Raw genomic sequence first — 16060 nt, 5'->3', positions numbered from 1 at the left:
GTTATTATCATTTTAACCTTTAGCCTTCTGGCGGCAAATGATTATGCCTTTGCGACCAGTGCAGATCAAGATCAGCCTGCACATCCATGCACTCTGTCTGAGTTCGCTATTCAGTCAGTAAATTTTCAGTGAACACCCCTTTTATAAGCAAGTGGTACTGTCCAAATTGAACGACAGACCAATCCATTTTGGAAATTTAGCAGGGTAAAGGTTAACAGTCTCTTTCCCCAGTGATAGGATACAATTATACTTTATCATGTCAAATGTTTGTCAATAAAACCAAATTTTCAAGTTTTAACTATATACCTTCTCATAATTTGGAGACACCATTAAATAAAGCAACACTTCATTTGTTGCCATGACATTTTTTATGTTGGCCATAATTCAGCCAAAACTCTATATGGAGTTATGTACTCTTGCCTATAACTGGACATGGCGATGGTAAACAAGTGTTGAAAGTTTCAAAGCTTTATCTCAAAAGACTTTGTCAAAATATGAACTGGTACGAAAAACTTAACCATGATTTCTAAGTCAAAAGGGGCCACAATTCAGCCAAAATCCTTGACAGAGTTATGTGCTCTTGCCTATAACTGGACATGGTGATAGTAAACAAGTGTTGAAAGTTTCAAAACTTTATCTCAAAAGACTTTGTCAAAATGTGGACTGGTATGAAAAACTTAACCAAGGTGTGACGCCGACGCCGTGGTGAGTAGGATAGCTGTACTTATTCTTCGAATAGTTGAGCTAAAAATCATTATATGGGTTGGGGGTGAGGTCACAGCACACACAAGGCAAACTGCACAATATCACCACAAATATTTTGAAACCTTGTCTCAATATACCGTTAATATGAATAACAAAATGGTGAATACATGTACCTTATCCAACCATTCTAAGATCTCAATCTTTTTCATATCTGAATCCCAATTTCCACGTGGACCTTCGGGTACTGGATCTACGTAGTGGAACACAGTCGCTGGTGGAGCGTCTATAATACATTCACCTTTGTACCTGAAATTGGCAAAAAGGTGGTTTATATTATTGTTTTAACTTGATTAAGGTAAGGCTTTTTGTCCAGTTATTGTCACTTTGTTCTGTTCTAGTTGTCATAACTACCTCAATAACTGTCTTGGTGCATACAACAAAAGTTTGACTCAAAATATGCTTAAAAAAATCACTATATTTTTCCTTATGGTGTCTGAAAAGGACTTTCTTTCAACTGTTTATCTTTTAAGGTAGTTCTACATGCTTGAAACAAATTTTTTCCAGGCTTTTATTTATTACATCACATTTTTTAAAAGCACATTGTATAAAAAAGAAAATTCAGCCAATGCTTCATTTTTTGTTTGACCAATTCCAAAATACCAGTACCCCTGTAAATTTTTACAATGGGCTGCTAATTTGACATTGTCACATACAAGAAAAGTTCCACAATGTAGATTTGAATGAAACATTTCATAGTTGTGGATTTACTTATTTCCAATCATATCTAAGAAATAATAAGTATCAAAATTAGGTTTATAGTAGAATAACCAGAGTTTGGAGTTCTTATGCGTATGAATATATCACGAAGACCGGAGGCCTGAGTGATAAGTTTCTACGCATAGGAACAACAACGGAGGGTTATTCTACGATAAACTTTATTTAGGTACTAATTATTTCAATTCTAACACGATTTACTTCAAATAACGTTAAGACAAGAATCAGAGGAGTATTTTCATCAAACGTAAATTGCAACTGTGTACTATGCCACAGCATTTAGCCAAAACACAGCGCGCGCAGCATAGTTCAAGTTTATTGCAGAATAACCCGAGACAGATTTTGCTCTTCAAGTATGTAGGTATTAGCTGGTCGTGTTAGAATGTCATATAAATTGTATAGGTCCAAGTGCTTTTTTTACAATTTGCCAAACATTAAAGTCCTGCTTCGCGGCTATTCAAATTCTTTTGTGTGTATGCAACCCACGATTACAATAGGTAACATTTAACGGCCATGCGCCACACTTTAGCATGCAAAACCACAGGTATTTGATATAGAATTTTATATAAAATAGACACTATTTTGACAGGCGTCACTGTTCATAGTCAGGATTTTCATGCTTTTTCAGTGACAATTTAAGGTTAAAAGGTAGGACTGGAGCGGGTCTTTAATTGGAATCCTTACATTGCCGCATATTTTATGTTATACTTCTGGTTTATTTTACCTTAAAATCTATTGTCAAAATTAACTGTAATTAAGACAGTACACTTATAACAGAGGAAATGTGAGGAAAATGGCATTATTCTAGATCTTTCCTATAAATGTCATTATGCCTGCACTTCTTGTTGAACCACCTTAAATTAATTCAATAATTTTGACAAGGAAAATGAGAGAAAGGTGATAAAATTGTCTTCATTCTGACATTAAAACTGATTAATGGAGGTCTTAACCTGTTAAATATGTTATACATAAATTCATTTTATAGCCTACTATATCAAAGTTACAACAAACTATGAACTTTTAAGGTACACTTTACAACTATTCTAACTACACTCCTGTTTTTGTTGTTAGTTTTTTTTTTATCTCTGCCAAATATTAAAAGATCTGAATGAAAGCTATAATGTGTGTAGTGACTTAAAGATATCACACACAAAATTCACTGAATGTTTGAATATATCAAATTGGTGAAATTTAAATTTTCTATGTAATCATTTTTCAGCTCTTCATTATTTTCAGTATGGAAGGCAATGTTGTTCAGGTTAATTCCATCTGCTAGGATTTCTTAAATCATTTAAAGACGTGAAAGAATTTTCAAAATTAGCTTAAAAATGAGAAAGTTATGAGCATTTAAATATTTGATCAAAATGGTGGCCATTTTGTTTCCATGGCAACAAAAATCAAAATGGCTGATTTATTGAATTTCTAGATACATTTTTGAACTGTACTTTCTTATTTCTGTAAAATGATGTCTCTACTTTTTCCAGCTTCAATGAAAGAAATGACCATGTTTTCAAGAAACATATGAAATTAAATCTATTTGAAAGATTATTTGCTTAACAAAGAATTCAGCAGTGTGTAAATGATGTCATATACACTTTAAAATGGCTGCCTCCATGATCAGCCATTTTTTCAAATTTCAAACTGCCATATCTCTTTCAACAGACATCACTTATGACACAACATAAATGGATGACATGGTTTTAAAAAAAGTATTTATATTGATAATTTTCAAACATACTCAGGATATCATAAAATATGAGAATGTGCAAACACCACCCAGCAGGGCTTAGGTCATAGGTTTTAACCACTTATGTAAGGTATACTGTCATTAATCTAAATTTTTATTTTTTTCAAAACTTTTGCAGTTAAATTAAGTAACAGTATAAATAATCTTGGCCCTCTCATAAAATGTGGATTATTTGCCTTCATTAATGCAAAGGTGAAATACTGTATGCAAACATGACATTCACTAAAGGCATTAAATTACAACTGCAAGTTGCAAGCAATTAAATTTATATAAGTTAATTTGTTTATGCAGCTGTGAATAATTTACAAAGCCTGTTTCATTATTAATATTTTCTGTCAACTCAATATGAATTATTTATTCTTTTCACCCTAATTTCAACAGAAGAACAGTACAGTTCATCAGGTAAGACCTCTCCGACAATTATAAACACTACACTCCTCCCTTCTTCGAATTACTTGGCACTAACTGTTTAAAGGTGGATAATCAGATTTTGGCCATGTAACAGATTTGTTCGAAACTTTAGCATCTGATCATTTACACTCATTTATATTCACTTAACACTTAATACAAATTAGATTTTCACTGGAGGTATTTTTAAAATTTCATTTTCCTATCCTGGTTGCCCAACCAAGATAGAGTTATTTTATCGTAAGTATAAATTTGATAAACATACTTTGCTTAAGGAAATGTATAAATATTAGACATATTGTAATATATCTGTAAAATATTTGCATTAAAAATTATGTATTTAGATGGAATTCATTAGAAACGCAAGTTTGAAAATTTATTACTACCTCCCTTTGCCTATTTTGGTTGCGCAACCATGATAGATTGGAAATAAATGAATTCAGAAGCTACACACAGCTTTAAAACTTGCATTTTGGTTCACATTGTTCAACAGTTGATATGTCTATCAAATGCAAATGTAAAACTAGACATTGTATCGAAATAAAAAGAAATACCCAGCTTTTTATATACTTTCATATTAAAGGGGAGTAATTACAAAATTTTATAAAAAATAATAAAATATACATTTCAAATAGGAATCTAACTCTATGTAATCGGTCTTTTTGTTCCTTAAGTAATTCTCTACCAGAATATACAAAAAGTAAAAAATGTCATTAAATGTTGATTAAATGTGATTGACCACCTTTAATGTTACACTTGCTTGTAGGTTTGCCTTCCAATACACTCGTATAGCCTCAGCCCTTACCCAGCTATATTTGTATAACTGAACTTGTCCATCTTTCAATTCGGACAGTACCATTAACTGTTAGAAAGGGCGCTTACTAAAAAAAACCTGACTGAATGGCGATGATTCAACAGTGCAGATCTTGATATACACTGGTCGCAAAGGCAGAATCAGTCCTGTCGAGCATGATAAGGGCTAGACTACTGTTACTATAACGGACATTTTGAGATTGTATTGTAAGTTGTGACAAAGCAATAACAAGAGCACCGCCTTGCGGGTGCTGACGCTCATCTGATTTTTTTTTGTGTAATAGAAATATTGTCCTACCCATGATTTTCTAAGTCTAAAAAGGGCCATCATTCTTGCAAAAAGCAGGATAGAGTTATGTTTCTTGATGTTCAGTGTCCACTTATGATGGTGAAAAACTGTTGCAAGTTTTAAAGCAATAGCTTTGATAGTTTATGAGAAAAGTTGACTTAAACATAATACTCAACCAAGAAAATGATTTTCTAAGTCCAAAAGGGGCAATAATTATTGCAAAAAGCAGGATGGAGTTATGTTGCTTGCTGTACAGGTCAGCTTATGATGGTGAACAAGTGTTGCAAGTTTCAAAGCAATAGCTTTGATAGTTTTAAGGAGAAAAAGTTGACCTAAACATAAAACTTAACCAAGAAATCTGATATTTTCTAAGTCCAAAAATGGCCATAAATCTTGCAAAAAGCATGATGGAGTTATGTCTCTTGCTGTAAAAGGTCAACTTATGATGGTGAACAAGTTTGCAAGTTTTAAAGCAATAGCTTTCCCAGTTTAGGGAGAAAAGCTGACCTAAACATAAAACTTAACCAAGAAAACTGATTTTGTAAGTCCAAAAGGGGCAATAATTCTTGCAAAAAGCAAATGAGTATGTTTCTTGATGTACAGGGTCTGCTTTTGATGGTGAACAGTATTCAATTTCAAAGCATAGCTTCGATAGTTTAGGAGAAAATTACCTAAACATAAAACTTAACCAGAAATCTGATATTTTTCTAAGTACAAAGGGCCATAAATCTTGCAAAAATCAAGATGGATTATGTTTCTTCTATACAGGTCAGCTTATGATGGTGAAACAAGTATTCCAAGTTCAAAGCAATAGCTTTGATAGTTTAGGAGAAAAGCTGACCTACAAAAAAACTTAACCAGCAACGCCGACGCAGACCCGACGCCGACAACCGACGCCGACGCCGACACGGACAACCGCTCAAGTAAAAACTACTCAAACAGAAAAAAATAATATTATACGGAAGTTGTTACATTGCTCATTGTCATCAAGCATGTAAATAACTACTGAGTCATGAATCCTGATTATAAAGAAATACATGTAATTATCATAAATTACAAAAAGAAAAGCCTAAAATTCTACGCAATTACATCCAACTTGTTGAATTCAATTACTTTCAACGTTCTGAATATGTCGTTTCGAGCTGAAAACAGCATGTCACTTCAGGTTTTTAAATGCACTTACTTAACTTCATAATCTTTTATTCATGCATCCTAATTTAAAATTCTTTTGAACTGATTCACAAAGTGCATTTGATACATTGTTCACTCACCTTGTCAAAAATAATACCTCACATTTTGTATGTTGCAACTTTGTATAATGGAATCACCATCCTAAATTTCAAAATACCTTATTTGGAAATACTGAGTTTAATATGTAACTCAAAATTTCTAGATAGTATAGATCTCTGAATTTTGACTTAGAATCTTTGAATTTTCAACTTGCATAATTAACTTGAATTACATTATTAACCCTTACCATGCTAAATTTCTATAATGGACTGGTCCATCTTCCAATATGGGCAGTACCATTTATCATTTGAAGGGGTGTTTACTAAAAATTTACTGACTGAATAGCAAACAGTGCTGACCATGATCAGACTGCACGGATGTGTCTGCACTGGTCGTAAAGGCAGTATCACTTGCCGCCAGCAGGCTAAGGGTTGAAGATTTGAGTTACGTAACTCAAAGTCTTACCTTTTTATCAACAAAATTTCAACTATATATATATAGTAACATTACATTTTGTACTTGAACTGTAAATGAACATTAATATCTGTACTTGAACTGTATAAATGAACATTAACTAAGAACAGTTAACAATTTCTCTAATCGTTCATGATACTTTCTTATTAAACATAATTAGCAACTGTTTCTGAATATATAGTAAAGTTCTTAAAATTAAAAAATCAAAGCAAATCATTTGCCTTGTAAATATTTGTAACTTGTATTAAAAATAGGTATATTTAGAGGCCCTTATGGAAGATTGGGCTTGCCCAAAATGTGCAGCATCATTAAATAAAGTTGTTATTATTATTATTATTATCATTATTATTTGCTCTGATGTGCAGAAGGACAATTAATAACTATAGTTCAAATTAATATCCCACAATGCATCTGGAAAACTTTATCCACGTTTGAAATACTGTTTACTATATATAACAGATTTTAGCTATTAGTTTATTGGCTATTTAATGGACTGACATCTGGAATATAAATGATCATTATAAGCTGAATGTCTGCATGGAAATATTACTCTGACATTGTGAAATCTGATGATTTTTTGTAAAAGTGGAACACCTAGGATAGTTTTTAAGAGAACAGTTTTTAATCCATAGCCTGCTGGCGGCAAGTGATTCTGCCTCCGTGAAGGCTGATCATGGTCTGCACTGTTCGCTATTCATTCGGTAAATTTTCAGTGAAAACCCCTTCGAATAATAAATGGTATTATCCAAATTGAATGATCATGACCAGTCCATTTTAGAAGTTTAGCAGTTTAAGGTTTGTGTTTTGTATTCAGTAAAAATCAGTTCATTGTGCATTTATAATTATGATGTAAGTTATTCAGGAAGATTGTAAAATTCATCATCAGACTGACCTGCGGTATTCTGAAATTGCAAATTACTAACCACACATTTCAATCTGTACTTTTATTACATCTGTTGACAAAGGTTTTACAATACATAGATAAAATATGTAGTTGAATGGTAGATGATTAAATTTTCTTGAAATTGTTTTTCACGAACAAGGCAAAATCTTTTTACCAACAACTAATCATAATGACAATGATGTTAAAGAAAAATTCATGATGCACCCTTGAACAGTAATCGTCACCTCGATGCAAGAAGTAAATAACTGGATTGACTTAAAGAAGGACTTATTCACTTTCTGCGCTAAGGTGATGACTGTTGCTATAATGTTCACAGGGGATTATTTGGTGTGTGCAAGCACACTTCTGGAACAAAATGCTTTTAAAAGAAATGTTCATGAATCACACTAAAATTGTTCATGACTTCTGAAACAAAATGTTCAAGAAGAACTGAGATCAAGAACATTTAAGGTTTAGCAATAGAATTTTTTAGTAAATGATCAACATCTTTACAAACAACCAAATCTGTCCAATACATTTTTTACTGTTCTGTCCCATAGAATTGGATACTTAAAATATTCTAAAAGAGTTGTCCCCCTTTAAAAAAGAATGCCAGTTGTAAAGAAATAAAAGTAAACATGTGTTGAAAACCATATTAACCTAGTTATGTAAAGTTTAAGCACTGGGATATTGTTGCAAATGCTTCAAAACAAAGACATGCAACAGTTTTTTAAAAATAATGAGTTTTTAAAGGCGTTGAACTGTCTAGAAGTGTGGCCCCTTTATGCAGTCCCTTTCTGGAATTCAATATATATATATGAGTATACTGACAATGGTTTTGTAGAATAATATAAATGCTTTACATGCTGTTAATTTTCATGTATAACAACTCTTTCTTTCTATGATTTGGTGATCCCAAACCAAAATACAAGCATGTGGCAAGCTTGTGAGAAGTTTGCCATAAGCTTGTGCAAACTTACTGCAATCTTAAAAAGATTGCAGTCATGTAATATAATGCTTGCAGATGCTCGCACAGAAATTAAGTTTGTGGAAAAGTCTTGCTTCGCAAGCTTACAGCGGGCATCCTGCGATCTTAATACTATTTAAGATTGCAACTAACTTGCAATCCTGTAACCTTTCCAGTTCACTGATACAAATAAAAGGGAGGTAATGCATTTAACCAATCATAACTTTATCTTTTTATGTCAAAATATGTTGTTGTAAAAAATACTGTCCCTGAATTTTAAGTCTTTATCTACTGATCGCTACAAATAACGTTTCGTTTAAAGTGCAAAAGTTTTATAAACTGTGCAATTAGTCATATTTGTCAGGTAAGTTCCGGAGGTAGCGGCTCGAACTAAATAATAAGGTTGAAAACCTTAAAAGATATGGCCAAACAGTGAAATATTTAACAAATAATCAAGGCCTTTGAGTGGTTTATTATCTAATTTACCATGGTTCAGCATTCAGATGCGTAGGAATTGAACCACGAGGGCATTAGCCTGAGTGGTTAGATAATGAAGCATTTGTACGATAAAAGGTGGTAATTTAGACGATAAATCACAAGAAGGTCTTGATTGTTTTCATTCTGACATGCTCATCGACATATTTTAATAATTATTATGCTGGACTTCATTTACCCGAGGAGTAATGTATCGGATGTCATGCGGCAATTTGACGTCATAATGCTCTCTTACCGGTCTGCGCGTCAACCGTTGTTTATCGCAGAATATACAGAACTTGATTTCCTTCTTTGTTTAACTGTAAATCAAATCGAGCCATGTTAGAATCTAAATTAAAACAGTACCCGGTCATGTTCAATGACCTCTCTTCAAAACGTAGAGCTCTCCAGGTACCCAATCTCACTGATAAAAACATGTATGTCTCTATTTCCTTGCCATATGGATTCAAACTGAATCAAAAAACCTTCCAGACATAAACATGGTTAAAATAGCGAGCACTGCTCTGTCACCTTATATGACCCTCTAGGACTACCCAAGGGCTAAATAAAATACAAAATCTTGTCCGGGACTTACACATATATTATGGTGGTAAGTAATCAAGTCTAACTTTAGAGATATTAGTTTGTTTGTTTTGGGTTTAATGCTGTTTTTCAAAAGTATTTCATTTATGTAATGGCGGGCAGTTAACCTAACAAGTGTTCTTGGAATATGGACCAGTACAAACCTGATCTCCACAAGTAACGGCCAACTTCCACACATGAATCAGAGGTGGAGGACAATTGATTTCAGACACAATGTCTTTTATCAGCTCGTCATGGAGAACATGCGACCCGCCCTGGGATCGAACTCACGAAAAAAGATGGAGGGTTACACTATTCTGGCATAAAGATTAAATCTCAAAAATTTAACTGCTGTTAGATGCATGTCCATTTTTTATTTGAGCAAGTAAATAAGGAAGAAATGTATTAAATTCTGACTGGGTAATTAATAATGCATGTTATTGTTTCACAGTTTCCTTGTTGAAAAACTTGCCTATTTTCTTTTCATTTCTGACTTACTGACATACTTCTTATCATGTATAAATCATGTATAATTATACAAAACAATATTTGCACAGTAACAAAGAGAAATTTATTAAACCACAATATTTACAATATGGAATGGTTATGTGGTTTTCATTCCATAACATGCAGAAGTACAAAAAGGGCAACTAAATTATATACCTTTTCAGGCCACAATAATGCTAATACATACATGTAGCTGTCAAGGCTCCACAAAGGCCACGAGTGTGATCGGGGTTCGAAGGGAAGGTTGTCCCTCATGGTGGGGGGTGGGGGGTCTGGAGGGCGATGATCCCTAAAAGTCGGAAACACCATCACATGGAAAATTCAGATTTTTAATACAAAATAGATCTGGTTTTGAATAGTCTCCCTCGATGTTTACTTTTTGTGACGTTTATTCATGCGGTAGAAATAACACATTGCATTGGTGAATGTAAAAGCTGTATTATATGGTATGAAAACACCGTGTCACCATCACCTCCAAGTTTGATTCAATAATTATCTACAAAAAAACAATTGATTCTTTTATTTCTTTAAAATGCGTGTGACCTTAAATAGTAGGCGTGTGAGCGTGATCTTGGGCCGAAATGCGTGTGACACACGCGCAATGCGTGTGTCTAGACAGGTATGCTAATAAGATACCAGCTTACGTTCTAAATCTTAACCAACAAAAATTTTCTGAGAACAACAATGATCAAGTATTCAACATCCTTAAAACAAAAGATTACAATGATATGAACATGTATAAAAGAGACAGCAAGGTCCTGAAACTTTCCGCTGTTTGATGCTAAGTGAAATACCACCATACGTACAAAAAATTAACAAACAAGATATGTTTATAAAATATGCATGCCTGCCCCCTTTGATGGCTTTCCATGATTACTATGAACTTTTTCCTCTGATGAACTGACTCCCCAAAAAGATAGAGGTTGGCAATCATCCTAAGAAGTCTGATGCTTGTAGGCCAAAGCATTATTCAGTTATCAATAGGAAACTCATGGTACGTCAACACTGATATACAAACAGTTATAGATGGAAACCAATTTCTAGGTCAAGGTCACCATGACCTTGCCCATGACATTTGAAAAACTGACCTCAAAATCAGTAAGGGTCATTTGCCAACCAAATTAGAGGTTTGTGTGCAGCAGCAGTCTCCAGTTATTGTTTTCTGTTTCAAGGTCACTGTAATCTTGAACTTTGACCAACTGACCCCAGAAACAATAGTGGTCATGTACTGACCACAGGCAATCATCCTATGAAGTTAGAGGCCTATAGGCTCTAGCATTCTTAACTTATAGATTGGACACCATTTTCAGCCTCAAGGTCACTGCACTGTGACATTGACCTTTGACCTACTGACCCCAAAAACAATAGGAGTACTTCAATGCCTACAGGCAATCGTCCTAGGAAGTTTGACACCTGTGGAACTAAGTGTTCTTCAGTTATCAATCAGAAACTGATAAACGGAGGGACGGGAAAAATGTGGCCTTTTGAGTGCTATATATATAGTAATGTTTTTCTATGATTTGATGAAGTTACCTAGATTCTGAAATCATGTAACCCAGTTTTAAATCTGACCTGAATTTTACACAATTGGCTTCATAGAGATAAACATTCTGACAAAGTTTTATGAAAGTCAAGGCAGCAGTTCTACCCATGCAGATGTCAGCTGATGTCTGAAATAATGCCTTTGAATATAAATAAGGAGCACCTGCATGGGCTTTTCCACCATGAAAAGCTGGAAAGTTGCCATGACCTGTATAGGCTATAACTGAGTTGGTGTGACAAACCAACCAATAAAGAAAAAGAGAAAATATATACTGTATAAAAAAGTACTTATAACAATCAAAGAATTGACAAAGTGTATACTTACAGGTATCCATCAAATTCATTTGAAACTCTGTATGAGATAGTTTCACCATCTTTCTGCAGAATAAAGATTTAAAAAAATTATACATATATTTGTGAATTATAATTTCTGTGATTTCTTTTCCAATCTAAATTTCTTGGTACTCTTTAAATGATTATCTGTCAGTTTTCTATATCTGTAAAATATGCCAATATCTATTTACTTTTTTGGTATAGTAGTCACAATATCAACAGAAACAAGAGCTCGTAGAACACGAAATGCCCCCCTTGATGCATTCAGTAATTGCAAAAGGAACAGAAATTATTTGGTCACTATGCACAAGAGTTCTACTGTTCTTGGGCAAAGTGACCTTGATCTTTGACCTATTGACCTCAAAATCAATAGGGATCATCTGCTGGTCATGATAAACCTCCCTTTTAAGTTTGGTGATCCTATAGGCCCAAGCATTCTCAAGTTATCTTCTAGGCTCATATTTACTGTTGCAGGTCACTGTGACCTTGACCATTGACCTACTGACCTCAAAATCAATAGGAGTCATCTGCTGGTCATGATCAGCCTCCCTATTAAGTTTCATGATCCTAAGCCCAAGCGTTCTCAAGTAATCGTATGGAAACGATTTTACTGTTTCAGGTCTGCGTGTCTTTGACCTTTGGCCTACTGACCTCAAAATCATTAGGGATCATCTGCCGGTCATGATTAACCTCCCTATTAACTTTTGTGATCATAGGCCCAGGCGTTTTGGAGTTATCATCCGGAAACAGTTAAACTGTTCCGTGTCACGGTGACCTTGATCTTTGACCTACTGACCTCAAAATCAATAGGGGTCATCTGCTGGTCATGACCAACCTCCCTATCAACTTTCATGATCCTAGGCTTAAGCCTTCTTGAGTTATCATCCGGAAACTGTTTAACTGTTCTGGGTCACTGTGACCTTGACCTTTGACCTACTGATCTCAAAATCAATAGGGGTAATTTGCTGGTCATGATCAACCATCCTATCAATTTTCATGATCCTAGATCCAAGCCTTCTTGAGTTATCATCCAGAAACCGTTTAAGTGTTCTGTGTCACTGTGACCTTGACCTACGTACTGATCTCAAAATCAATAGGGGTCATCTGCTGGTTATGACCGACCACCCTATCAACTTTTATGATCCTAGGTCCGAGCCTTTTTGAGTTATCATCCAGAAATCTGAACAAATTGATAGCATTTCAACTTGACTCTTGTTGACTGCTACAACTTCAGCAATTAAAAATACTACTGATATAAAGTTTTGAGTAAGATGATTGACATCTCAATTTCATGTTCCAATTTTAGTGGGGAAACTCTCCTACACATGCAAAATGACATTGAACCACTGTTAAAAGGCTTGATGTCATTTACACATACAATTAAATAATCAATGGCTTGCTGGTCAATGGTCCAAAGTATTTGCCCATGATTCAAAGGGTCTATGCCTATGAACAGTCTGCATGCAATTCATTCACTGAGTATATATTTAACCACTGAAATAGTCATTCAATCATGTTAGACACAAGGATTATGCACCTCCTACCAAAGGGCTCAAGTCAAACCATATTTTAAAAAGTCAGAATGTATTATCGTACCCACTTTCAAAGGACCTGGAAATGTTTTGCTGCAATGTTACCAGACTCCTAGCGGCTAGCCAATGTCAAAGCTGTTTCTTGTACCTTGATAACATAATTGTTTAATACAATATAGCAAAACATAGTCCAATGAATTTGATGTTTAGGACAGCATTATGATTTTACTGATAGACAGTGTCCATTAGTAGACAGGTGGCAACTATATATGATACAAGAATCATGAAATAAGTCATCCTGATAAGCGGAATGAGTAAAACTAATCAAAACAATTAAAATCCTATACTTCAAGCTAAAAGAATCACATCTGATTAGTAGCTAGATTTTTCACAACTCAAACAAAAACCAACACTGTCATGAACAACTGTATTCTTTTAGAAAACAACAATTTAATATTGAATAATACTAGAATATTTACATTTCATTCCACATGACGAATCAGTTTCTTAAGAACAGGTCCGGAAAAGAAAAAAGGCTGTCAGGCTAAGGATCCGGTAACCAACCTCTAGACCCGGAGTCTAGAGGGCGATCCTGTGGTCAATATGAATACTGAGAATGTTATTTTCAAAGTGGACTCTATATGTTATTTTTAAAAATGAGAGATAATTTCAGAAGTAAGCTCTCGTATTTTTCTCGTCGTTTTATATACATTGTAAGTGACAGGAAACAGAAGTATTTATAATTCTTTAATCCTGAGAAAAAATACAATCGCAAATTTGATAACTAATAAATAGCAATTTGTATGCCCTAATTGGAAGTTTTTATCCAATTCATGTTTTTCTTGTGACTGATTAATTAATTAAATTACTAAGCTTAATGTTTTCTTTAATATTTAAGACACTGATTGTGCTCATGACACAAATGAATTGTTGAATTTGTTTTACTCACTGAGCAAATAAATAACGGTGACTACCGGAAAACGCTGTTAAAATTTCATATTCAATCATCAATATGCCTCGAACCCGAGTGAGCGCTAAATTATAAATAAAATATTTACAAAAAGACGTAATATATTTAAGGTTAAGAAGTAGGCCTTGAGAAACAAAAATCAAACAACACCAAATCATAGAAAGAGTTGTTTGACATGAAAATTGAACAGCATGTAAAACATGTATATTACTTTACGAAACAAGTGTCAGTATACCGAAATAAACATTGAATTTCAGAAAAGGACTGCCTAAAGGGGCTCCACTTCCGGACAGTTAAACACCTTTAAAAACTCACCATTTTCAAAGAGCAGTTACACATGTTCGTTTTGATGCATAATTTGCAATAGCGTGTGAGTGATAAAATTTCGCATAACAAGGTGGAACACAGTTTTCAGCAATTGTTTATCTTTATTTCTTTACAAATGGTATGCATTTTCAAAGGGAGACAACTTTTTCCAAATATTTTAAGTACAAATGGCATTCATTTTCAAAGGGAGACAACTTTTTCCAATTATTTTAAGTACAAATGGCATTCATTTTCCAAGGGAGACAACTTTTTCTGATTATTTTAATGAATTGTCGAGAAATAGTTGTCTCCCTTTGAAAATGAATGCCATTTGTAAAGAAATAAAGCTAAACAATTGCTGAAAACTGTGTTCCACCTTGTTATGTGAAATTTCACCACTCACACGCTATTGCAAATGCATCAAAACGAACATGTGTAACAGTTCTTCAAAAATGGTGAGTTTTTAAAGGCGTTTGACTGTCCAGAAGTGGAGCCCCTATAGGCAGTCATTTTCTGTAATTCAATGTTTATATCAGTATACTGACACTTGTTGCGTAAAGTAATATACATGTTTTACATGCTGTTCAATTTTCATGTCAAACAACTCTTTAATTCTTTCTATGATTTGGTGTTGTTTGATTTTTGTTTCTCAAGGCCTAATTCTAAACCTTAACAGCAACTTTATGACAACTGATCATAGCTTTTACCAGCAATTATAACTTATACACTGGTTATATGTACAGTACAAAATAATACATACATGTATATTGATTACCAGACCTCTAGACCCGTCCGGTTAACTTACTCCTAGCCACTTCCAAAGAAAAAAAAAAAAATGTTCACCTGTTTGTTTGATGGTAGATGAACATTTTGGGTACGTTTTGATTACAATTTCCAACAAACATGACAACATCCATAATTTCCAGTAAACCTACAAAGAATTATCAGTAGGATATCCTAAAATCATAAATTAACGATAAGTCTATATCTAACTGATACCCGACCACGTGAGAATCGTGACTGTCCATTGAGCCGAATCATTTACTGCTAAGAGGAAAGTTGTTTCTTTTTAGTGTAAATTAAAGGAAAATATTACCGTTTTTTTTGTGACAGTCCAACCATCCACTGTTTTGTGATAATCCTGAAGCTTTTTCGCCACTTCTTCCGCCTTTTCTCTGAAATTGTTCATTTTCCTTTACCTTCCGTGTGGTGAATGAAAATCAGACATTAACGGTAATAATGTAAACAAACATGTGCTCAATTGACATTTGTCACGTGACAAAACGTTGCATAATTGAGGCCAACTTTATCCAATCAACGCAAAGGTTGTTTATTTCCGGTCTTATTTGGCATAAATACACTAAAAGATAGTCACAGGAAAATAGGTCTAGACACACTAATAACCTGATTTCGTCCCAGCTCAAACCTAAAAAATGAAAAAGATATGTAATAAAAGGTAATAACCTAATAAAATACGATGATATAGACCCATATAGATCTTAGTCCAACTCGTGACGTAGTTAT

The 16060-nt window shown here is 34.0% G+C and overlaps 1 protein-coding gene across 1 annotated transcript in view; it reads right to left on the bottom strand.

Moving 5' to 3' along the window:
- LOC123523051 (stAR-related lipid transfer protein 5-like) overlaps positions 1–15786 on the bottom strand; it is a 46722-nt gene extending 30936 nt beyond the window's left edge. The window contains exons 1-3 of the mRNA XM_045300649.2: positions 15633–15786; positions 11721–11773; positions 879–1011 (exon numbers count right to left, since the gene is read on the bottom strand). Of these exons, the coding sequence (XP_045156584.2) occupies positions 879–1011; positions 11721–11773; positions 15633–15725 (279 nt within the window). The 5' untranslated portion in view covers positions 15726–15786. The remainder of the gene's footprint in view (positions 1–878; positions 1012–11720; positions 11774–15632) is intronic.
- Between the last annotated feature and the right edge of the window lie 274 nt (positions 15787–16060).

This window comes from Mercenaria mercenaria, chromosome 8 (assembly GCF_021730395.1).
Source record: "Mercenaria mercenaria strain notata chromosome 8, MADL_Memer_1, whole genome shotgun sequence".
Classification (NCBI taxonomy): Eukaryota; Metazoa; Mollusca; class Bivalvia; order Venerida; family Veneridae; genus Mercenaria; species Mercenaria mercenaria.
The sequence above is the reverse complement of the archived record's forward strand: the minus strand, read 5'-3'. Positions and strand labels throughout refer to the sequence as shown.